The sequence below is a fragment of the Sprattus sprattus genome (assembly GCF_963457725.1).
Source record: "Sprattus sprattus genome assembly, chromosome: 13".
Taxonomy (NCBI): domain Eukaryota; kingdom Metazoa; phylum Chordata; class Actinopteri; order Clupeiformes; family Clupeidae; genus Sprattus; species Sprattus sprattus.
Window position 1 is genome coordinate 11,823,083 of NC_137911.1, and position 25,720 is coordinate 11,848,802.

The 25,720-nt window shown below is 45.3% G+C and overlaps 2 protein-coding genes across 2 annotated transcripts in view; both read right to left on the reverse strand.

Moving 5' to 3' along the window:
- Positions 1–10,122, reverse strand: part of atrn (attractin) — a 69,959-nt gene extending 59,837 nt beyond the window's left edge. The window contains exon 1 of the mRNA XM_080850749.1: positions 9,774–10,122. Within this exon, the coding sequence (XP_080706875.1) occupies positions 9,774–10,027 (254 nt within the window). The 5' untranslated portion in view covers positions 10,028–10,122. The remainder of the gene's footprint in view (positions 1–9,773) is intronic.
- Positions 10,123–12,233: 2,111 nt separating this feature from the next.
- eif2ak3 (eukaryotic translation initiation factor 2-alpha kinase 3) overlaps positions 12,234–25,720 on the reverse strand; it is a 32,713-nt gene continuing 19,226 nt past the window's right edge. The window contains exons 3-18 of the mRNA XM_080850750.1: positions 24,206–24,400; positions 23,963–24,093; positions 23,551–23,809; positions 23,092–23,260; positions 22,767–22,889; positions 22,504–22,626; positions 21,999–22,216; positions 21,619–21,731; positions 20,259–20,381; positions 19,942–20,091; positions 16,579–17,134; positions 15,866–16,039; positions 15,352–15,528; positions 14,958–15,059; positions 14,777–14,839; positions 12,234–14,423 (exon numbers count right to left, since the gene is read on the reverse strand). Coding sequence (XP_080706876.1) covers positions 14,250–14,423; positions 14,777–14,839; positions 14,958–15,059; positions 15,352–15,528; positions 15,866–16,039; positions 16,579–17,134; positions 19,942–20,091; positions 20,259–20,381; positions 21,619–21,731; positions 21,999–22,216; positions 22,504–22,626; positions 22,767–22,889; positions 23,092–23,260; positions 23,551–23,809; positions 23,963–24,093; positions 24,206–24,400 — 2,850 coding nt within the window. The 3' untranslated portion in view covers positions 12,234–14,249. The remainder of the gene's footprint in view (positions 14,424–14,776; positions 14,840–14,957; positions 15,060–15,351; positions 15,529–15,865; positions 16,040–16,578; positions 17,135–19,941; positions 20,092–20,258; positions 20,382–21,618; positions 21,732–21,998; positions 22,217–22,503; positions 22,627–22,766; positions 22,890–23,091; positions 23,261–23,550; positions 23,810–23,962; positions 24,094–24,205; positions 24,401–25,720) is intronic.

The window sequence follows — 25,720 nt, forward strand, 5'->3', positions numbered from 1 at the left end:
TAACAATAAGACCAGTTTATTTTAGTACAGACGCGTTTCGGCCTTACGTCATCGTCAGTGTGTGTGTGTATCTGAGGAGGTGAAAGTGTGTATGTGTGTTTGTGTGTTACATGCTACAGGTTGTGTGAGATGTGTGTATAGTTGCTGATCCCACTGGTGCTCCAGTCTCACTTTCTTAGCGGGTACATTCACAATACTAATTATGTTGTGTGTGTGTGTGTGTGTGTGTGTGTGTGTGTGTGTGTGTGCGCTTAAGACATCATTAATACAGTTCTGGTCCATAGAGAACAGCAAGGAAAAAAAACCGAAAAAAAAACAGGCAAACAGAAAGCACTGGAGAGAGACATCAGTAGACGTCTGCCTTAGTCTCCCATCACTGTCTCTCCATCTCTCTCGTGCACACACACACACACACACACACACATACACACACACACACACACACACACACACACACACACACACACACACTCAGACAGACACTCACTTACTCACTTTCTCAAATTCACACCATTTTACAGAGCTAATGGATGTAATAGTCCTCATTAAAATCCATTAGGTCACTGTGGTCTGCTGCACCATGCTAGGCACAAGGAACGACAGGAAAGGATGAAAGAGCCAAGGCAGAGAGAGGGAGGGGAGGGCAGGGGAGAGGAGAGGAGAGGAAAAAAGGAGAGATGAAAGAGAGAAACAGGCGCACAGACATGGCCAAGGGGCATAGATAGTGACATCAGAGAGATTTTGAGAGCAACATCTACGTAAAAGAAAATCACAAGAGGACACGGGGGGAAAATGATCAACTCTACAGAGGCTGGGTCTTCCACAAGCCCATAATGCATTGGGCCATATCACTAGGTGCACAACAACAAGAACATAAGCAACAAGTCTCTGCGGGCACACAGCGCTGATAGAGGGAAGCGTTTGGAGATTAATCTTCTAAGAGGGCCAGTCTAATTGCTGCCTCAAACCCAAGGGGAAGAAGGAAAGGCCACAGAAGCCTGACATCGACTCTGTTGGTAAAAAATGATTTGCCAGACAACCCAAATGGTCATGTTGTTTCTGCCGCATGACCACTTTTCACCTGGTGAGAAAGACACAACAAGGCCCAATCTCTTCTTAAAGCTGACAGAGGGGACCTTGGCGTTAGGGCACAGTGTGCTAGTGTGAGAGGTTGGAGGAGGGGACAGCCACCGCAGCATGTTCATGCATCAGGTCCGGTCCGGTCACAACACCCCCCTCACTCCTAAAGCCCAGCCAACGGCCTCATTTGCAGCTACACTGAACCTGCTGCTGTGTTGTCGGGGCAATAGTGTGTTTTTAGCAAACTACTCACCATTAGGAACGGCAGGCATCGAGTTGCCATAGAGACTGAATGTTCTGCTCTGAGGCGGATGATGTTCCGCAGCTAGCCAAACAGATCATGAAAATCTGCAGGTATTGTGTAGTCTGTTGACCCCTTTTCATGATCGCAAAATAATATAAATGAATATAAATTAGGCATAAATCTACCTCCAGATGATCTGAGTGTATGGTCTTCCACAAAAGCATGATAGGTTAAAAACACACACACACACCAGTGTATGATCCAGTGGTGTTTCACTGAGGTCTTGTGGAACCCCTCCCCCCCCTATACCCCCACCTGCATTACCACCTATCACCCCAGCCCTCCTCCCTGCAGTCCAGAATCAAATCTGTAATCTGACTGGGGGTTCCACTCAAAATGTAAAACAAAAACAAGCAAACAAAGATCTCTAAAAACGCATCCATCTTTCGCTCTCCTTGAAGGCGACCAGTCACAGTGGCCATTTGTTGTTGGACTGGCTCTGCCATTCCCTCAGTTATCCAAGCAGGAGTGGAGGGGTGATCCAAGAAACCAGAACTGAATGTAATGAGCCATTCACTCTACTGGCCACATGCACTTAGACCTGCATGGCTTGATCCTTCAGACAAGTATAGGCTACTGGCAGGATCAACCAGGTAGCTACGGGGGGAGAGGGAGACCAAACAATACGAGTACATTTGAGTGGATTAAGAGACTAAATGAATGCGTCCCCATTGTGTCACTGGGTAGTTCGTTCTCAAATAAAAACATACAGTACTTCAAGATGTAGTACAACCAGAGGTACAGACCACATCCTTACATTTGCTCTGGCCAACAGAACAATGGTCCAGGGAAACAGTGTGTCATAAGGCTGATATGAACAGACATGCCATCACGTGTGACAGAAACGTATTTGTTTGTGCAGCATGTGCTGCCTGCCATGCCCTCCAGATGTCTCAAAGTGATTGAGGAGTTTCACAGCATCTTCCCTGTAAACTGTAATTCAGTTATACAATTATGTGTGTGTATGTATGTGTGTGTATGTATGTATGTGTGTGTGTGTGTGTGTGTGTGTGTGTTTTTGAGGGAAAGCGAGAGAGAGAGAGAGAGAGGAATAAAGAGCGAGAGAGACAGACCGACAGAGAGAGATATAAGGATGCAATTGAACATCAGGCAGTGTGACAGACGGCACAAAGGCCTGGGGACCCCTCCACACAACACGAGCATTCAGCAGCACTTCTTCCTTGTGTTTACTTCTCAAACACTCTTTCATGCATCCTCTGTCTGCCTCTCTTTCTCTCTCCCATCTCCTTTCACATACGCAGTCATACGCAGTCACGCACACACACACACACACACACACACACACACACACACACACACACACACACACACACACACACACACACACACACACACACACACACACACACACACACACACACACACGAGGGTCGGGGTTGCAAAACCTGATACTAGGTAATTACACACAACTACAACCACACCCATCCTCACACAAACAAAAACACATAGAACTTCCTCCTCCAGCTGAATGCATATGATTCTCACACATCCACTCACAGACGCGCACACACACATGACAAAATATAGATCTTCAGCTTTAGCCTGAAACCAGACACATTTAGTGCTGGGCTTTGTAAACAACCTAGACTGTATGAAGTATTGCTGAATCTTTTCTTCATTTGTGACTTTGCCTTCCAGACATCCCGCTACAACACATGAGAACCAACAAAGCTTAAAGACACTGCACACACTCTTAAATCACCACTGGTGACATCTTTAAGAGCTCCAAGTGTTGGGCCTGTGAGAAACGCACACACTGTACTGCAGACACAAACACCACTCCAGTCACTCCGGGCCACAGCTGCCGTCCCATGCAAACAATCAGAAGCCTGCCTTTCCCACCTCCAAACAAATCAAACCAACACACAAATCATTTTGTGGAGGCCGACATAAGCCTGGCTAAGTTTACAGAAGAGCCCTATGAGACAGGCAGACTGCAGTGTATCTTTCATTCTGCTGAGAAGGTGATTGGCTGCGATCTGCCATCTTTACAGGACCTGTACGCCTACAGGACCCTGAGGCGTGCAGGGAAGATTGTGGCCAACCCCTCCCACCCTGGACACAAACTCTTTGAGGTACATCACTCCGGCATGAGGCTGCTGTCAATCAGGATCAAGACCAGCTTCTTCCCGGCTGCAGTTGGCCACATCAACAAGGCCCGGGACCTCCCCCTGACATGGACTCTTATCCCGCCCCCACGCCTCAACATCTGACCCATGTGTTACGTTAACACACATTACATTACCTTGCACATTGCACTCTTGTCCTGCACATTCCTGCATAGACTGCACAGCTCCTCTACTTCATATTCTGTAAATATCTTTTAACATTTTATTTGATCTTTTAAAGTGTTTTAATAGTTTCTAATATTTTTTACTGTTTATTTGTTTTATATATTTTATTTCATACATTGTTTTTCTTATGTAGTGTAGTACTTATTATGTTTTTTATGTTCATTGTTTGCACCAATATGTCAAAACAAATTCCTGGTAGGCGTAAACTTACTTGGCAATGAAAACAATTCTGATTCTGATTCTATGGCTAAGTTAAAAGAAGAGCTCTATGGCTAAGTTAACAGAAGAGCTCTAAGGCTAAGTTAACAGTAGAGGCCTATGGTGAAGTTAACAGTAGAGCCCTATGGTGAAGTTAACAGTAGAGCCCTATGGTGAAGTTAACAGTAGAGCCCTATGGCTTTGCTTTGCCAGGAGAGTTTAGGAGGTTTACCACTTACTCCTAGTTTGCTTACCCAGGTTTGTCACCTAACCACATACTTGGAAACCCCCCTGATGGCAGTTGATCTTGAGCAGAACCAACCCAGATGGCAGTTGATCTCGAGAAGAACCGACCCAGATGCCAGTTGATCTCGAGAAGAACCGACCCAGATGGCAGTTGATCTCGAGAAGAACCGACCCAGATGGCAGATGATCTCCCTCCCTCCCTCCCTCCCTCCCCCCCCCCAGATGTGACACTGATGCGACAGGTCCGGGTGAGATCTGGTCTCAAGCCTTCTGCTGAGCATGCGTCAGCATTGATGATCTGTGTTGTTATGCATTTTTCAGAACCCGCCGTTGTCATGGCAACAGCAGAGTTCGAGCGACAGGCAGGCAGGCAGTGGCGACCAGGTAACTCGGGTTCATCACGGCCACGCCGCTGATTGCAAGGATACTCACTGCTCTGCGCTTCTACATAATGTAGGCTGGACTTCTCTCTCCGCAGAGATGTGGGGGCTGAGTGGAGTGTGTGCGTGTGTGTGTGTGTGTGTGTGTGTGTGTGTGTGTGTGTGTGTGTGTGTGTGTGTGTGGGTGGTTGTGAGTGAGTAAGAGAGTGAGTATGTGCGTATGTGTAAATGAGTTATAATTGGGGGTATGTTTGCAAAAACTCAAAACTAGTCATTAGCAGCCACGGGGCTGGACTCCAAAATTAAAAAAAAAAAAAAAAAAGCCATGTCAGCTTTGGCTTTCATCCTCTGAAGGAATTATATTTGGCTTTCATCCTCTGAAAGAATTGTCTCTTTTCCTCCCTGCAAAAAAAAAAAAAAAAAACATGGCCACCACTGGGAACTTTATTTTTCCTCTCAGACCTCTTTTTGATTCTTCAAATGGTCTCTGCAAATGGGAAGCATGATTAACTGACGAATATAACTGAAAAGTTGTCCTGAAGCAAGTTATGCTTACTCACACTGATTACTCAGTCTTGTAGTTCTCATTCTCAGACATTTCTCAAGCTTTCCCAAGTTAGACCTGGAGGCCAAACTGCCAGAAAAGCAGAGAACACATGGCTCAAGGAACTACAACAACCCCCCCCCCCCCCCCCCCCCCCCGCCACCCCTCTCCTCAGGCGCTGTCGTCTCCTGGGCAATCAGTTTCAAAACAACACAATGGGCTATATCCTCAGCGATAAATCTGTGCTGGAGGTCCTGAAAAACAAATTTGCAGCCACTGGCTTGCAGACAGATTGAATTGGCCGTGCTTACTTCAGACACATGTCTCGCTCAGACCTCAGGATGTTCGTTTAAACAATTAAGATTCTAAGACATTATGTACGCCCGCCTCAAGACAAACTGCCCTCATTAACTGGACTTCGCTTAACTGAATTATGCAAATTCTCCTGGGTTGGCCTCCTCAGCAGAGAGAAAAAAAAAAATCTTGAAGCCATCCTTGAAGCGAAAAAAAAAAATTGGTAGCAACAAATCTGTCACTTCCTGAGCCAAAACAAAAAACAGGATGCAGCCTTTTCGTAATCGTCCTCCGGAAGCCCATTCATTCAAACCCATCTGACCACAGACGCCATTACACTTGCCCTGCACCGTCCGCAGGCTGACTGCAGGCTCTTCCCCAGGAAAGCGCTGACTGCTGCAGGCCACACAGCCTCAGAACCATCTCCATCTCCATCTCCCTCTCCAGACACACCCCACATAAAACTCAACTGCTGACCTGTGCACTGCACTTCTGCAAAGTGTGAGAGCATATATATGTGTGTGTGTGTGTGTGTGTGTGTGTGTGTGTGTGTGTGTGTGTGTGTGTGTGTGTGTGTGTGTGTTTGTTTGTGTATGTGTTTGTCTGTCTGTCTGTCTGTACGTGTGTGTGTGTGTGTGTCTAAGAGTGTGTGTGTAGTAGAGCGGTCGTGTTCACCACCCGGTTTATTGGCTAATGTTTCCCAGTGGCTGCAAATCACCCAGGACTGGCTGATGCTACACACACACACGTGCCCTGCCTTAGGTTACATGCTTCCACACTGCTAAATGTATAGTGCACCCAGCACACAGCTAACGAGCCAAGAAGCCAGAGGACATTTTTAAGTGGTCATCCATATGCAAATAGACCATGACTGGCAGGTCAGATATTCATTAACTGTGTGTTTAACACACTTCATTAAAAATGCACGCCATGTCCCTGCTGTCTGTTTTACGACCTGAGAGCATATTATGTAAAGCGGGTAGGCAGAGGGTGTGTGTGTTGTGTAACGGGCTTTTCACACAAGTGTTGCTACTAGGGCTACAACGATAACTGAATCACTGCTGTACAGCGGTAAGGTGTTCTGCGGTGTTGAGCCCATAACCATTACTACCATCATAACAGCTCTTTTCCCTTATCTGAGAGTGCTGCCATCCTCACATACCTTTTGGCTTGGTTGGTGTTTTTTTACACGTATCTGAATATTAAAAAAAACCTCACTACTTTAAACAGGATCACGTCCACAGTACACACTTGTCTTTATCGCTCCACACATGAACGCAAAAACGATTTTAAAACGTCTAGACCTCTGCACTGAGCATACACAAAACATTTGGCAAGCGCATCACGTCACTGTAACCTTCTGGTCGACTGATCAATACTTTGAAAACACTAAATAAACATGTAAATGTTGCAGTCAAATAAATATGTTCGTAACATGTTGCTATAAGCGGCTGTTTTGCTCGTGACTGCAATAAATCCTGATGACTACACATCATTAACATTAACAGACAAGCCAGACATGGCATGCAGAAATAGTCTTTTGAATTCTGCATATTTATAACTCCTTAAACTCTGTCAGCTCAACAACGTCAACATATGAAGGGACAAGTAACGTCAAATGAATGATCAAGAAGGGCACTCGGAGAGCGCAGACCTCTGCCAAGGTCAAATGCCATCTCTCACAACATTACCGAAAGTGAAACGAGAGTGAGTTGCAACAGATAACTAGCAGCATTTTTACACAGTGGTCAGACCCGGTCCACAGAACATCAAAATGTATTTGAAGATGATACCAAAACTACCTGCCCATAAAAACATGCCTCAAAAAGCAGAAAATTGCAGCAGACATGCCTTTAGGTTTAGCATATGCTAAATTTTGCCAAGCCAATCAGCAAGTAGCATTATGGAAAATGTTAACGTCCACAATCTTGGGATAGGGGGCAACAGCACAGAGCTGGGTATTAATAAAACATTTGGCCTAAAAGCACTTCCAAGGAACCAACAAAGAAATGTTACTGCTCAAGGGGAAAGGGCGTGGGAACAGTCGCCCACTTTGTCTCTTTTTTTGGACCCTGCTCATTACAAAAATAAATAATAATCAAGAGGGTGTATGGCTGCGGTGGGTTGTTTTAGCACGGCTCTCGTCCTCTATGCCAGGCCAAGCCGTGCCCTCTTCAACGGGTGCCATTGTGTTTGCCCTGGTGTATGGCACCAGATCTGCAATGTGCCATTCCTGCCACAAACTATGGTGGAGGCATGCCAGCAAACATGACTGGGCCTTACAAACAGCATCCAACTTCCTTATGGGATGTTGAAAAAACAAAGAAAGAAAGAAAAAAAAAACATCATGTCCAAAGGGCAGATAATTGCCCATTTACCCAGTGGACAAGCGGTTTAAAATGGCAAAATTCCTCCTCCCTCCGTCTTGTCTACCCGGCACTTCAGTCCTGTGAAACCGGAGCTATTGGCTATTGGCCTGCTCCATACATTTCTCCCTGGACAGGAGAGACTTCAAACACCCAGAGTGGGGAGGAAGGGTGAGCACACTGGCGGTGTGAAGTCCAATGACGCAGGAGCTGGGCAAGCAGGATGTGGACTTGAGGTTTGCAAAGGTGAAGCTTATCAGCATATCATCACTGGATCAGCTGTAACGGTTCAGTGTGGGTGGAGAGGCTTGCTATGGACCAACCGTGTCTTATGGACACTTTGCAAACGGGGCTATGTTTGTTTTTACAGAACAGATCACAGATAGATCACAAACAGGAATCAGCCTCCTGATGCTGATCAACAGGATATATTCATTTTCCAGTAATCTCCTCCTTCAGTGCTCATTATCAGCCAGGAAGTGGTTCCTCATACGGGTACACGATTTACATCACACAACATTTACTTAGTGTCTTTTCTGTTTAAAATCAACTGCTGTTGACTATGTTAGCCTGTAAACATGCAGTCTTATTTGAAATACAAATGTGGCTTCCACCGTGTACAGTTTGTCCACACATGTGCAACTTTATGAGTGGAAAGTCCTTGGCCTGTTGGGATGTGGCTGCAGTCCCATATGGGTTCTTCGCTCTTATGAACCAAATTAAGAATCTATAGAGCCAGACTCTTCAGGGTCAGCCTAAGCATCAGTAGCTGGTGGACTGCCATCATTAAGCAGCAATAATCCACACACACACACACACTTACTAAAATGTCAATATGAGCCTAAGCATGACTGTTTCATGACATGCCCTTAAAAATGAACATGAAAGCCCTCATTGTGTGTCCATTGTAAAGACAAGTGTTTAACCACTGCCTTCATGGTAGGCAGTTTTTTTTTCTTCTTCCATGGTTCATTTTGGTAATATGCTTGGGAGTTCTTACATTTTAAATCACAACGCTGAGAAATAATCCCACACTAAACCACTCTTTTCCTTCCTCTCTCAAAAACACCCACTAGTAAACAGACAAAATAAACCTCAAGCTTTGATTACGTTTATCTTGCATGTCTTGCCACCACTTACATAGGAGTCCCCACTACTGTGCATGCAACTGAAAGGCACAGGGTAAAACTCCACAACTTTTCAAGACTACCAAAATACAAATACAGTACACCAATCAGATATATTGAGAGGGTGTAAAGGTCCTGAACTGTGTGTAACTCAATTTCGTTTTTATGGTATGCTCAACAAAACTGTCTTGCACTGCCAATAAATAAGTCTGCACTAGGAAGATAAGACTAGTGAAATGTTAACGTTATGATGGCCAGTCCTCTATAAAGTTCTCTATGATCTAGCTCATCATCTTGCTGTGTCTCATTGGTATCATCACATCATGTTCCCTTTCCTTTAAGTCAACAATTTTAATTTCCCTAACACTACTCTGCATTTACAGTTTCCCCGGCCTTGACATCAGACATTTAAAATACAGCGCTTCTTCAGACTTCATGCACCTGCACAATAGAATTATACACGAAAACTATTCCAGTCAACTACTAATTAGATAAGAATGAGCATAACGTGCCAATCAAGTGGCCCCTCTGAGCATTGTTTCCACTGAGCTATGTCTAGCACGCCAGCTGTCCAAGTCATAACATACAACTAAGATTAGCAAACCAGACCTGAACAGGAACGGAGGATAAGCCTGACCAACAACCGCTGAGACAATCTCAGCTGGTTGATGTATAACGGTAAGATGACCACTGTAAAGGTGACTTAGCTAAAACAGCTATCGGTCTCAATCCCCAACAAAGCTATTTCCACATAGACGCGGTAGCCCAGCAAGTCTGCATTTAAAACTGACCTGCTGCTTGGTTTCAGCTACACTGCAAACAGCCATCACGTCGCATACCACGTCATGCAAACATGTGCATTGGTAGCCTTCTCTCCGGTGCTAGCCTACCTGTCACATCGCCTCTTCCTCGGTCTTACCTGAAGCGGCCGCCGCAGTGTTGGCATTGGTCCCCAACCCAGCCCGGGTCGCAAAGGCAGTTACCAGTGGCGGCGTTGCACTTTCCATTCATGCAGGGCTTTTCGCATTCTTTTGCTTCGGCAAGAGTCGGCAGTTGCACCAGGACTGCTAGGGCGGCGAAAGAGAGGAGCGTCCGCGACAGTGATAAACAGCCCCTGGGCTGAGCTCGCTCCAGGCGACGGCCCCAGCAGGCCTCCCGAACCTCCCCAGCCATATTCGCGAAAATGGCTGCTGGTCCGTCGGTGGCGGCGATTCCGCTTGCCAGGGTATCGCTACCGGATCCCCGTTTACGAGAAACGTGGGTTATTGTATATGCAACCTTGTAGTTTAAATATGTAGGTGGTAGTTACCGATAATGTTAGATAAAAATGTCCGCCTCTCTGCTTACATCTTAACAGGTCCCATCGCTAGCCGCAGCAGAGCGACGCATACTGACACCCGGAAATGACGTCTTCTTCAGTTTACAGATTGACTCGCAGAAATTGTAACAAAGTATCTTTCCCTCAACTGGTATCATTATCTGAGTTACACATGGGGACACTTGTATTTTGGCTGAATTTTTTAAAAAGCTAACTTGGTTCAAATCACAGCTGATATAATGTAAATATTTTGTTTTATGGTTATGGTTATATGGTTACGACATCTTCATAATGCATTAGCCACATTGTACTGATTTCCCGTAAACCATATACATTTATGCAGTTTGGCCAATTTGTTTTCTCTAATCCTGAGCAGTTATTGTCAATGAAATTCTCACGCTCATTTCCTCGCATAACACATGATAGTGGACTTTCTCATTGGTTAAGAGCGCCCTCGTGTGCAAGAATTATATATTGCGACTGTGAGTGAACCTCCTGGAAATTGCACTCAGATTTTCTCCCAAATTATATGGTATCTAAACTTGATTTCAAAATACATGAAAATATCCCCGATGGACGCAAATATCATGCAAATCGATGGATATAAATTTGCGGCCAGAAAAACAGCAGTAATGAGAGGTGGTCTTATACTGACTTGGGAGACGAGGTAATGGCATGGGTTGAATACCTAACATGCAATACCTAACTAATATATATCAGCATTCCTGTGGGTGGGAGTGAGAGGAAAATTAAATAATGTTGCACCTGGTTTGTAATATTAACCGGCGATGCCCTATAGACAAGGACACATCCTCAATATAAACATGATTCAAGAATAATTCATTATTATTGAATGTTCACCCAACCACACACACACACAAATTGAAATGTATCGGTTTCAAGTGTGTTATTGAGCCTGACCAAGCTCTACGATCTACTGAAAAAGCAAAGAATACTTTAGCAAGGCAGGTATTATATAACATGTATAAAATGTATACGCATGTGTTGTATAGAAAAATGTATACACAAGACTGTTCTTTTACTGCTTAAGAGGGACATCTGTCTGAAACAACCTGGTTTACAAAAATCATTGAAAAAACATTGAAATATCAATGTGTCACTGGATTTGTCTCTGCTATATATTTTTAATTAAACCTTGACATGCATGTATAGAATATGCTGTGCTTAAAAAAGAATATAGGGCAGCAAGTAGGCGGAAAATAGGTTGTTTCATCATTTAGCTAAAAAATACTGTTCAGAGCAGGTGGATCAGTGCATTATATTGATCATAAATATGTATTCTCTTAACATTTCTACAAAGGCATTAATGAGCGCTACATAAACCGTTAATATGAGAGAAACATGCAATTTTATGCCTCCCTCTACTCAGCCTGACTGGTTTAGTCAATGTTACCTCTATTCTTGGTGGGGTAAGTAGGATCTTACGGCAATGTGTCTGCTGCAGCAATGTGTTCTACACTTACATTTCATTCCATCGTTACCTCTGTTTGGTAAACACAAATATGACTTGCAACCGCAAAGTCTGGATATCAATGATCCTCCTCATTACTTGTCTTTGTGCCATGGTCCACCGCCATGATCCACCTCAGTACTTGTCTGTGTGCCATGATCCACCTCAGTACTTGTCTGTGTGCCATGATCCACCTCAGTACTTGGCTGTGTGCCATGATCCACCTCAGTACTTGTCTGTGTGCCATGATCCACCTCAGTACTTGTCTGTGTGCCATGATCCACCTCAGTACTTGTCTGTGTGCCATGATCCACCTCAGTACTTGTCTGTGTGCCATGATCCACCTCAGTACTTGTCTGTGTGCCATGGATCAGTCAGCAAGGCATCAGAAACATCAGTCTTTTACCCGGCAGCAATCTGTAAAGGCCAAGCTTTTAAAACTGTGGAAATCTGAGAGTATGCTCGAACAAAGAAAAACACCTGCAACGTTGTACAAATGTCATAGAACGTTTTTTTTATTATTATTAAATCCTGACTTATAAGAAGTCACAATATTTCAATGCGCTCCAGTGTCTGAAACACATTCATATATAACTTTTTTTTGTTTAATATTTATAAACCACCAACCCCACAGGATTGATTTCTGCAATGAACATAAATAGAAACAAATAAACATATTTACAAGAGAGAGCGAGAGACAGAGAGAGTGAAAGAGAGAGACAGAGAGAGAGAGAGAGAGAGAGAGAGAGAGCAGAACGGAGCCCAAGGGCACAATTGTGAGAGGAGTAGCCGGTATTGAGGACAACACTCGTCATGGCTTGATATGGAGAGAGGACAGAGACATCAGCAGAGATGTGTTTGGAACATCACCTATACCCTTTTCAGTAAAGAACCCATCTCTGGTAAAACAAGGCAAAGCCAGCCTGAACAGTTATCTTGACTGGAGAGATATGGAAAGACTCAAAAGAGTGGAAATATTACAAACGATCTTGAGTTACTTTGATATACTGTGGGGTGTTTTTTTGTTGGATACTCTAGGAAATTCTTAAGATGGTGAGTATAAGCTTGTGAGAACTTTGTCCAGTGAGTACTACAGATGGTTCAGTAAGAGAGTGTGTGTGTGTGATTAAGTGTGTTTAGATGTTATACTGTGATCAACGGGATGCCCACGCTGACTGGGCTACATGGCTCTAGGTCACAGTGTGTGTGTGTGTAAGCCTACACACACACACACATACACATTTGAAACTGTTGACATTTTTGAGTAACACACATAGTTCCTCCTGATTTCCAGGTGAACACCCAAAAACAGGTCTCACTTCTGGTCATCTGAGCATCCAAGCCTTTGATAGAAATCAGTTTCAGGAAAATACGTTTTCCGCAATATACAAAAAATTACAAGTAAAATCTCCTTCATGAAAGAACGCTTTAGAAAAAAATGACACTTCCAGTAATTACTTACTGTAAGTACTTACTGTAATTCACAATTTAAGGGCAGCTTTGATATTTGGTAGCTGATGAGATCTTCAGTCCTGATTCCAAATAATGCCATTACAACACACACACACACACACACACACACACACACACACACACACACACACACACACACACACACACACACACACACACACACACACACACACACATCACTTGAATACACTTGTCTGAAGGCATCAAAACTCATCTCATCACATCAGTGATTACGGCTACACTGCCTTCAAGTTAAACGAACAAAACAAAACACTTGCATACTGAGAACATCATGGTGTGCCATCTCCAACACACTCCGTTTGGTAAGGGTACCGCAGGTCTCGTACACACACTATACACCCGTCACACAGCCAGACCAAAGTCAAAGGTCATGGGGCATCATTGGTTATGATGACTGGGCAAGGTCTTTCTTAACAGTCTCTGTTTTTAAGATTTGCCCGCACATTTTCACTGTTCCAAGGCCATTCATACCTCCAAACAAAGAGGCCACGTCTTCCGTGTTAAGCGTGTATTTGAGTGTGTGCGTGTGTGTGTTTGTGCACGTGTCTAGGCGTGTGTGTGTTTTGTCGTCTTTACTTATTTACACTCAGAAAGAGAAAAGGAAAGTGTCCCATGTCTATTTCAGCCAAATGCTGAATGACGTTTCCATGAAGAAAGAAGAAAAAAAAAAAAAAACTGAAAAAAGTTCAGACAGGCTGGATATTTCCCGACCTCCTCATGCAGGCAGAAAAAATGGACTGATATCCCAGCTTCCCCCTTTGAGGTGGAGAAGCGGACTGCAGCAATCAAAGGCAGTCTGTCTGCATGATCGTGTGTGTGTGTGTGTGTGTGTGTGTTAATGAAAATGTATATCTCTGTGTGAGTACTGGTTAAACATCAGCTGTTGTTTGTAAATGTAGTGCAATAGAGGAAGCACAGCCTCCAGGGCTGCTCAATTAAGTTTGTGTGTGTGTGTGTTTGTATGTGCCCATCTTTGTGATGTACGAGTACATCTTCCTTTAGATGGAATGCTGTATTGTCAACCCTGCAGGGCAACTCAAATGTGCATGTTTTTAAACTTGTGTGTATTGATCTGCATGTGTGCGTTTATGTGTGTGAGTGTGTGTGTGTGTTTATGTGTGTGAGGAGCGAGATGGTCTTCCTGCAGAGGATGCGCTGTATGTCCGTGAGCGTTGGCGGGCTCTGCAGGGCAGCTCAAACTCGTTAAGGAGCTCCTCGTTGGTAATGTCGGACGCTTCTGGACGTTCCGCAGGGTTGCGAGACAGCATGGAGTGCACCATGTCCGCCTGGAACACACACACACACACACACACCAGAATGGTCAAATTTTACCCAAATGCCAATTCGTATGTGATGTGTTCTGTGTTGAACTCATTGCCTTGGTTACAACCAAATGCTAACAAATCGATGGGAGACATTATCCAAATACTTTAATATGGCTGTTCTACTCAGGTGAGCTATTCTAAGCAAAGAGCTGTAAGTTAAATCACATGAAGGTGGATTAGCTTTAGTCTATACCCACAAATCAGCTAAAAGCAAAAACATCCTGAACAGTTATTTGACTTCACCAGTAGGGGGCATTAAACACACATGCATGCTTTGACCTGAATGCTCAAGCAAAAGCTAGTAGTGTCCTCACCTCTTGGACATTGTTCTTGGTGAAAGAGGCAGGGAACTGTAGAGCTCTCACTTCGGTCAGAGTCTATGGGAGCACAAGAAAACAAATCAGTCACTAAACAACAAAAAAACCAGGTCTTTGTGTTTGTGAGTATAAGTCAACTGTGTGTGTGTGTGTGTGTGTGTGTGTGTGTGTGTCGTACCCGGACTCTTTCCATCTGTGTGCGGAAAGGGCAAAGGAGCTCAAACAGGATCAGGCCCAGAGAGTAAATATCCACCTTATGAGAGTACGAGTTCCCTGATAACTACAGAGAGAGGGAGAGAGAGAAGGAAAAGAAGGAAAGAAAGTAAAAGAAAAATAGATTTATGTATGCCAAGGAAAACATTGAGTTACAAAATCGGCAACATTAGCTCTTAGACAGCAATCTAAATCAAGGATTATACATATTTATACTAGTGAGAACTGCTTTAACTTGACTAAATTGCTCTTTTAAACTGAGTGAGTCTAAATCAGCTTTAGGGTTACAGGTTGACACTGTTGCATGGCATTTCTGTTAGTGTGTCTGAATCAGAATGGGCACCCTGCTAGTCTCTTACCTGTTCGGGGCTCATGTAGAGCTTGGTGCCCACCTGGCCGGTGTGACGGGCGTAGACTGGCATGGGCGTGAGGGCACTCATCTCCTCCTGGTCGTCCTCCTCCTGGTCCATGGCAGTCACCAGGCCGAAGTCGCCCACCTTCACCACGTCATCCATGGTGAAGAAGATATTAGAGGGCTGGGATGAATGGAGGCAGAGACAGAGAGGGGAACGTCAGGCTTCTCTCGCTTGTCAAGACGGACTCGCTCAGCAAAAGTACAGTTACATACCATTACAAGGGATGTAGGAGAACACTCAATCTAGTATAACTACATCCTGTGCACAATCACACCATTCAAATATGTGTGCGTCTATCAAGGTTTAGGTTTGTTTGCATCAATTTGTATGTGTTTTGTGCTGTGTTTGTCTGTGTATGTTTGCTAGTGTGTTTGTACAAATGTATATATGTATGCATATTTCCTGTGTATATGTATGTGTGTGTGTGTGTGTGTCTGTGTGTTTGTGTGTGTGTTACCTTGAGGTCTCGGTGCATGAGGCCCTTGCTGTGCAGGAACTCGACAGCCTCGGCGATCTGCAGGAAGATGTTGAGGCACTCGCTGTGCTCACGCAGCTCTGGGGCACACCGCTGGGCCATCCAGTCCTTCAGGTTCTCCTTGCGGCACAGCTGCATCTGGATGTACAGGTGGACCTGCACACACACACACACACACACACACACACACACAGACACACAGACACACACACACACACAGACACACACACACACACACACACACACACAAAACAGGGCTCAGTTATCAGCTCTGAGGTCGACAGGGGTCACAAAAGACCAATGAGCGTAGACTGGATGAATTGAATAAGGTTGCTTGACACTAACTCATAGGCACTCATTTGCATGTTTGATTGATGTTTCCACAGGTACCCCGCCCCCCACCCCAAAGAAATGTTCAGCAGAGCGATCAATCACGATCCGTTAAGGGCCGTGTTGCAACAGGTCACACAAGTGTACTGCGCACATCAGCAGCAGCACTTCTTCAACTCCTGTCACTACCCCCACACCCTCTCCTTATTTCCTGACAGTCCCTAGAACTTCAATCTCAGGTGAGGAATGAAACACACTACTAATACTAATACTAATACGACCAATAAGACCACAGAACTAAGTAGGATGGTTTGAAATGTGTAAATACATCTGGGCTATAGCTCAGAGGTCAGGGGGTTACTCACCTTTGGGGTCCCCAGGGGACGGCAGGCAACTGAGGGGGGTGTGGATGGTCTGAGGGCCAGGGTGGAGGGCCGGGGGGGTGAGCTGGAGGCGGGGCAGCTTGGGGTGTGCTGGCCGGTCGAGACAGAGGACGCTGCTTTGTCATTGGGTGTTGTCGTAGAGCCTGCCGGGGCGCTGACGCCATTGCGCTCATCATCGTCCTCATCATAGTCGTCCTCGCGGTTGTCGTGGCAGCCAGAGTCTTCGAAGACGATGTCGAAGGAGGAGGAGGTGCAGTCGCCGCTGGCGCCGCAGGGGATGGAGATGGAGCGAGGCGGGCAGAGCTCAAAGGACTGAGGCGAGTCCGAGCACTCCGGGTCCAGGAGGTCGCGGTCGGGGTCGTGGTCAGACATGAGGCTGTCGCCAGCCTGCCGCTCAGCCACTAGGCTGCTGCTGGCGTCGCCGCCAGGCCCGCACACACACACGCACGACGGGTCAGAGAGCTCCGAGCTCCACACTGGAACCTTCACGGACACCGGCTCCATGTGCTCAGGAGAACTCAGGGGCCAATCAGCAACACTGAGGAAGTGGGTGAGAGAGAGAGAGATGAGAAATGATATCGTCACAATTATTTTTGCTATCAACGTTTACATTTATCAAGAGAAATTATAATTTTTTCATAAAAAAAAAATCTTTTTTTGCCATCAATTTTTTTTTTTTTTTCAAGAATTGTACAACAGAGGCAATATACGACTAGTGCGGCCGTGACTTGTGCATTCAATTAGTGTAAAAATGACGACACGGAAGGCCACCGAGCTCAAGATGTTTGATGGCTCATTTGATAGTCGCCTACAAAACATTATCACCCTACGGCGTGGCCAGTACAGTTTTATACTACTGTCAGTAATAATGGGGACTGCAAATGGAGAATGAATAGGCCCTTAAAATGACAGAGAGCGACTCAGATCCATGGGTTCTCATAGAAGAGGTTGTACGGGGGAGACAGATTCATGTCCTCCAGGATGAACTTTTATGCACGTTTTATTAAGACTGGGACAGGAGAAGGTCCCCCTCTGCCCATTAGGGTACTAAATCTCTGGGTGTGAGGGACCAGGCTTGCTGGTGGAGACTCAGACGAGAGCCTTTGGGCTCAGAGGAGAAGACCCTCCCTCATAAAGCAAATTCTCATGACTACCCCTCCCCCTCCAAACAAAACAAATATGCACCATCATCTACTGTTTCTCTATTCAACACTTGCTCAATCAGCAGGTTTTGTTACTACCTGCAATGAAAATCTCCCCCCTAGAAATCTAAATGGGTGGAAATGTCCACATTAGGCCTCAGATAAGCCCCTTGTGGCTATACGCTGGGCTGAGGTGTGCTGAGGTGCAGGTGTCTGAGGCTGAGTGGCTGGCTTTTTAACTGCCTGAAACACGGGAGCAGATGGCTCTGTTGATGCACCTGGAGCCTTGGCTGTCAGCTCCTCAGGGGCAGGGTGGGTGTATTGGGGTGTGTGTCTCTGTGTGTGTGTGTGTGTGTGTGTGTGTGTGTGTGTGTGTGTGTGTGTGTGTGTGTGTGTGTGTGTGTGTGTGTGTGTGTGTGTGTGTGTGTGTGTGTGGGGACATGAAAGGAAGGCAACCTGTCCATTCCCCCCACAACCCCCTTTCCCCAACTCCCCCAGCCAGATTGCTACCTGGAAGCACCACTCCTGTCACTCATGCTGGCGTTAATGACTAAGTATTCCCACCTATCAAATACAGCTGTGTCCTTCCTGATTGGAGCTGTAGCAAGGGGAGAGAGCAGTCAGTCACCCCACCCAACCTCGAAGGTCTTCGGGGTACCAGACCTGTACCCTGACTGCAACTCCACAGAGCCAGGCTACTTGGTATTGCAGTCCGAGCGTATACTGAACCGTAGGGGCGACATCTCGTCACAGCAGCCAACCTTAGTGGCAACATCCTCGTCACAGCAGCCTTTCTAAAGGCTTCACTGAAGGCTCCTGTGGGGATTGGAGCTGTGAAAATGGGCTGATACCCTAGCGCTGCGCCTTTGTCACAACAAGCCTACGACAGAAATGTGAACGCACCCTCTGGGACAGTCAGACACACAGGTCCCTCTTCACACCAGGTGAGTTCACAGCATAGAGCGCAGAGGTGAGCACTGAGGTGGGAGAACTAATAAGCCTGGTGCTTAGCAGCTGGCATGAAACCCATGTGAGATGTTAAAGACACCGCAGTTAGACTGAACATTAGGAGTAGCAGCAACACCCAAGACAGCCACAATGACAGTAATAGTGTTAGCAGCAGCAGAGGCAATGATGAGGGCAGAGCAGCTACTGCAGGTTATTATACGGCTCCTCACAATGCTGCAAAAAGTCCCCCTTCAATTGAATGGGCCATCTCATCGTTCAGAGGTCTGATATTTCTTTATAATGAATGGCCGCTGCTATTGGCAAGGGTTTTGTGCTTCAATCCACATCTTTCATATCATTCTGCAAGTAGTCTATTCACATAACGGATATTCTTTGCAACTTGAAGTCAACAATTAATAGGCTGCTACGCAACACAGGAATGTTCTTCTCTCAGCGGAAGTCACAAAACGGCAAAAAATGAATAATACTAATTAAAAAGAGGTATTTTGGAGGAATGTTTTTTATCATCTGCTGTTCGTCAGGGTCCTGTTAATCCGGCGGGATTTATTTTCCTATACTGATCGGTGGGCTATACATTATCCCTTTATCTATCCATTATCTATACTTGGAGCCTTGACAGCAGCGTTGCACAAGCACCAATAGCATGTATTAATATTGTAATATTAGAAACAGAGACAGAGGCAGCAGTACCAGAAGATTTAGCAGCAACAGTAATACTACTGACAGCCTTGATAGCGCTTCTAGCTCCAAAAGCACCAATATAGCATTAGGAAGCAGAAATAATGTAGCGGTAGAAGTAATATTAGCAGAAATGGTAGTAGAAATTTTAGCAGGAGAGGTAGTAGTAATATCTTCAGCAGTGGTAGTAATAATATTAGCAGTAGTGGTAGTAGTATTATTAGCAGTAGTGGTAGTAATAATATTAGCAGTAGTGGTAGTAGTAATATTAAAAGTAGTGGTAGTAGTAATATTAGCAGTAGTGGTAGTAATAATATTATTAGTAGTGGTAGTAGTAGTATTAGCAGTAGTGGTAGTAGTTATATTAGCAGTAGTGGTAGTAATAATATTAGCAGTAGTGGTAGTAGTTATATTAGCAGTAGTGGTGGTACTAATATTAGCAGAAGTGGTATTAGTAGTAATGGCTGTATTAAGCACCATAAGCTGCGGTAGTAGCAGCAGTAGTGTTTACCTCCCTTGACATGGGCACAGGCACTGTGGCGTGAGTGGTAGTTACCTGTCATCTTTGAGCCAGCGTGTGTCCATCTCCTCCTGCCAGCCCTGGGGCGGGCTCTCCTGCCAGGCGTTAAAGTAGCGGATGATGCCCGGGTGCTCCAGCTTTGCCAGCGCCTTCACCTCCCGCATCACCTTCTCACGTGCCACCTCCCTAAAAACACAATTAACACGGACACACACACACACAATTAGGATGCAACTTGTCATCTTTCTGTCTGATCACTCCTGCTCACACTCAAACACAAACAAACAATCAATCAATCAATCAATCAATCAATCAATCAATCAACCAATCAATCAAACAAACTTGGTTGTTACCTGTTGGGAAGCCTGATCCTCTTGATGGCATAGTGACAATCATCCACTTTGTTCCGAGCTTCAAACACAACTCCAAACCCACCTCGCCCCAAGCACTGCAGTGGCTCAAAGTCAGTCAGGTACCTGGAGACAGACACAGACACAGACACAGACACACACACACACACACACACACACACACACACACACACACACACACACACACACACACACACACACACACACACACAAATAAATAAACACACAACCTTAGACACACTGTTTTTCTCTGTCTCTAATATAGTATAATTTCATATGGTTTGATTCTCGAACTGCAAAATATGTGGCGTTTCATATCAATCTAACTACTGAAAGCTGTATGCTATGAGAGTGCAACACTCTGTAATCATAGTTGTAACAGCCTTAACGTCACTCCTGTGTGAGTCTATGTGAGTTATGATTTCATAAAAGAAAACTGAAGTGTGTAGCCCCTTTAAATAGCTCAAACACACTTGTGACCATGTGCTCTTGCAGGGAACAACCTGTGAAAGAACATCTGAATGAAACATTCTAGACCACTCCCACTCACTACACAAACACACACACACACACACACAAACACACACACACTCCTCATAGTTTACACCAGCTGCCTATGGCAGAGAGAAGGGGTATGTCTGTGTGTGTGTGTGTGTGTGTGTGTGTGTGTGTGTGTGTGTGTGTGTGTGTGTTGTGTGTCTAACATGTTAGCTTTTCTCCACTATTCCCAGCGAAGGGTTCATATTACTTCTGGACCATTGCCCAGAATTTATATAGCGTTCCTCAGTACAAGTGTGTGTGTGAGTGTGTGTGTGTGTGTGAGCGTGTGTGTGTGTGTGCCTGTGTGTGTGTGTGTGTGGAGATACCCTGAACAGATGTATGTGCTACATTGTGAGAAAGTGGGCTACGGAATGCAGCTGTTCCATTACATTGAAGATGTCACACTCAGGTCTTTCCTGCTTTCTCTCCCTCTCTCGCACACACACATACACCTTCTCTCTCTTGCTCTAAAGTTCTTGGACATCAATAATACAACAGTGAATCTCTTTAGACAGCGTGTATCCAGCACAATCAATACTGTAAAGATTTGTTTGGTTCTTCAATACAAATTCCATTAACTTTGATTACGATGTGACAAATTCCATTGTAAGTTTGTGTATGCCCAAGTGTGAGCTTACAGAAATGGGTGTGTGAGTGTGCATGCACATGTGCTGTCTATGTTGGATGTGCGTCACAATGAAGAGTTAACTGTCAATTACTACTATTTATTTTGGAAATACAGGTGTATGTAAAAGGCTGTATCTACAGTTGTAACGGCAACTACAATGGGAGTTCTGGTTACCTGGATACATATTCGCTTGGGCGTGTTTCCGTGACAACCACTTCACTCGGTTCTGGATCCCCGAGATCAAACTTGCTGTCAGTCTGACACTGAGTCTCTGATTCCTTCCTCTGCTACAAAGAGGGGAAGAGAGAAATAGAGAGAGAGAGAGAGAGAGAGAGAGAGAGATGGAAGAGAGAGGTGTTAGACTGCCTTCAAGTGTGTTCATCCTGAAGTGATTCCAGACAGAGAGATGCAGGTATAGATGACAGGCATCTGTGTGTAAAATCTTAACTACATGAAGCTATTTGTCTTTGGAGTATGATTGGGAGAGAGGGTACATGCATTTGTGTGTGTGTGTGTGTGTGTGTGTATGTATATATATGTATGATTATCCTTACCCGTGCCTCTGTGGTGGGCGGGTGGAAAAACTTGCGGACAATGTATGTGGTGGCGGCGATGCAGAAGAAGATGGTGCCCACGATCTCTTTCCACCAGGGCAGCAGCAGCACAGGGTCCTTCCTCCTGCCCGTCCCCCCTGCACCCTCTCCAGACAGGACTCTCACAGACACCTCTCTCCGCTCACGGTACCGCGCGCTGTACGGGTAATAACCATTGTCTGGAGAGAGAGAGAAACAGAGAGCTCTATTTAGATTGTTTTCAACTTTTAAAACATATGCACGTGTTTTAGTAAAAGAGTCGCAAGAGAAGAAATTACAAAGGGAGAAACATATGTATTTCAAACAAATTACTTTCCCCATCTCTGGTTCATTTGATTCACATGCAACAAAATATACAAAAAATGTAGTTTAGAAGATTCAAATGACAATCAAATTACATGGTTCTCGCACTGCTGCATTTACAGAGTGTATTGCTACAAGGCATTGTGGGTAGTGTAGTTCTTACCATAAGGGTACTGCAGCACTGACAGGGCTCCATTGCTGTTTTCTTCATAGGAAAACCGGTCATTGCTCAGACACTTTTCAAACTCCTCTGAGCGTACAAGCACAGGTGTACGAGAGGGGGAGTCTGTGAGAGAAAGAGAGAATAAGAGGTAAAGATTAGACAGTCAAACACACATTGAGTGCCAAAACGATGCACTTATGACATGTATACATATGTATGTGTATATGTGAATGTTTTCTGAATCAATGAATGTGGGTACACACGTATGAGGGGTTTCCATCGGACTGTAGGCAGAGGGTCACCCTGGTCCAAAGCTTTGGCATTAGAGGGAAACTTCTCTGTGATCCTCACTGAGGACTGCAGATACAACTGGCCCTGGAACATACCTTCACACACACACGCACACATTTATTTATTCAGTATTATAAGTTCCACAGAGTTATGAGGTGACTTTCAACAACAGGTGTTTTAATGCATTTTAACTGAAAGACAGACAACAAACACTAATTTCTAGATATGTGTGTCAGTGTGTCAAATGATGCTTCTAGAAGTGATGAATTCCAGACAGGTGTGTGTGCGAGTTTGTACCTAGGTAGACACTGCTCTCAGTGGCTTCGCGAGCCTTCTCCATGATGTCCTCATCATCCTCCTCTCTGTTCTCCTCAGTCTGCGTGGTGTAGGCCGTGTCATCAAACAGGCTGATGGGCGTCACCTTCCCCCCGCCAACCAACCAGGCGGCAGCAATCGGTGTGCAGAACTACAGAGGAGGGGCAAAAGTCACAACGTCATCAATATGCAAACAATCCTTAACACATCAGACTTAATAGGAGTGCGTTTCCCAGAAAGCACTGTGGAACAACTATGAAAACTATAGGTAAATACGTTAACATACATTAAAAGATGGAGATCATTTTGATCACACTGGTTGCTCAACAACACATTTGGGAAACATCTTTTCACTCAAAATGGTGACAGACTTTACAGTCAGTCTACAGTTTCTATGTAAGTGTTAAGTGACCTAAGGTTAAAGGTCGTCAGGTCAATTACCTGGTGCTCCCAGATCAGCTGACCCCCGAGCTTGTTGCTAAAGGCCATGACCTTCCAGCTGGGCACGGACACCTTGATGACCAGGTCCAGCGCGTCCGAGTGAGTGTGTGAGTGTGTGTGAGTGTCGGCCTCATCGATCAGCACTGGCTTGTTCCTCAGGGTGTCCCCGACATGTGGCTCCGCCTCAGGAAGGAAGTTGAGACCCGCCTGAGTCTCAGGTAGGAACATCAGCTCAAAGGTTCCCACACTGAAGTTCCATCTGAGGCAGTGGGGAAGAGGGGAGGGGAGGGGAGGGGAGGGGAGGGGAGGAAAGACTGTAAGTGGGACGCAAAGGGAAACTGTTCCCATATCATGATGATTCAAAATGACATTTAATTTCAAGGTCCCATTTTTGTCAGACAGCCACACGTACTTCTCGAGGCCGCTCCGAGGCCGGACCGCTCTGACAGTCTTCTGGGTCCTCTGGAGGAGGAGCACGTCCTCAGGCTCCGCCTCTTCTCCGCCCCAGCGACTGCAGCCCACTGTTGAGCAGATGTACTGTAGCTAGAAAGACAGAGCAGAGATTCAACTGCTGACCTGCTGGACTAGCACCTTTATCCAGTGGTCTGGCTCCATATTAGAGCAGCATCAGCCCATTGTTGGCGGCGGACCCTACCTTTCCAGTGTAGGCTCCCAGGCCGTAGGTTGTGAGGGACTTGCCCCCCACCAGCACGGTGTCGTCGCCGAAGCGGTAGGACGAGTCTAGCAGAGACTCCACGCTGAAGGGCACGGCCTCCATACTCTCCCGGTCACGGTTCCACTGGAACAGCGCCCCATCCAGAGACGGGATGATCACCTTATTACCAGACACCTAGACAGAGGGGGGAGGGGGGGATTCGTTAGGCCTTCACTTTGCCAAAACTCTACTGTATTATCGTCAAAAGAAGTCCTAACCAAAATGAAGCCATTTTTAGATATCGTAGTATTTTTGAATCGTGGTTTGATTCTGAGTCAGAGGCAACCGATCCTGATATTTGGGACTGACCTGACTTTTAAAAATAACCTACGGCAGCCAAAACGTTCTGCACTTAGGTAATACATTTGTCCAGTTGAGTATTAAACAAAATGGGTTAACATAAATAAACTAAATATCGACAAAGTTACATCCCTAAATGAATATGCACATTGTAGCGTTCAAAGGAGAGATCATTAAGTGCTGAAGCACCAGTTCTTCTCCACTGGCCATGAGCCACTGATGCAAGGCACTCTGGGCAGAATGATGTAACTGTCTGCTTCTCTCTTAAAGTGAATTGGATGCTTTCAGGAAGCAATGAGCTCTAAAACACTGCTCTAAGCAAATCACTGAGGACAGTGTGTGTGTGTGTGTGTGTGTGTGTGTGTGTGTGTGAGTGTGTGAGTGAGAGAGACAGAGAGAGAGAGACAGAGAATGAGCGATAAACTACAGACAGCAACTCACATTCTATATCTCTTTCCACCAAGTTGCACAACTGTCATTAAAAGATAAAACACACCATAACTGTCTCTGTTTCTGTCTCTTCCACAAACACACATACATGCACTAAGGGTTGCACAGAGTTTTAGAACAGTTGATTAATCGTGCAGCTACATACTCAAGTTTCTACATTAACATGGAGTACTCTTTAATCATGTGATGTTAAGACCTGAAAATGAATCCATTTCCAAATATTGGTCATTGTTAGGAGTAGGAAGGATGATGACAGCCAAAATAAATAGTTTGGAAAGATTACTCCTAAAATGCCGTACTTGTGCAACCCGTAACAAACACACACACACACACACACACACACACACGCACACACGCACACACGCACACACACACGCGCACACACACAACTTAAAGCTTTTTACCTGCCCCCAATCCATGGAGAGCTTACTGGTCAAGCTCAACACACACCTGAGATGGCAGGAGTCAGAATGAGATCATATACATCTAGCCCTGTCTAATCTGGCCTCAGCCAATGGGAACGCAAGAATCTTTGAGTCGATGAAGGATAGCAGGGATTGGCTACTGGATAAAGAGGTGATGTCATCTCCTCATGTGAGTGGTGGTGGGGGGTGGAGGTTGGGGGTTCATGCTCGAAAGAGTAGGATGTTACACTCTTTGTGTGCGTGGGTCTAAAAAAGAGCCCAAGGTAAATGAGTTCATATG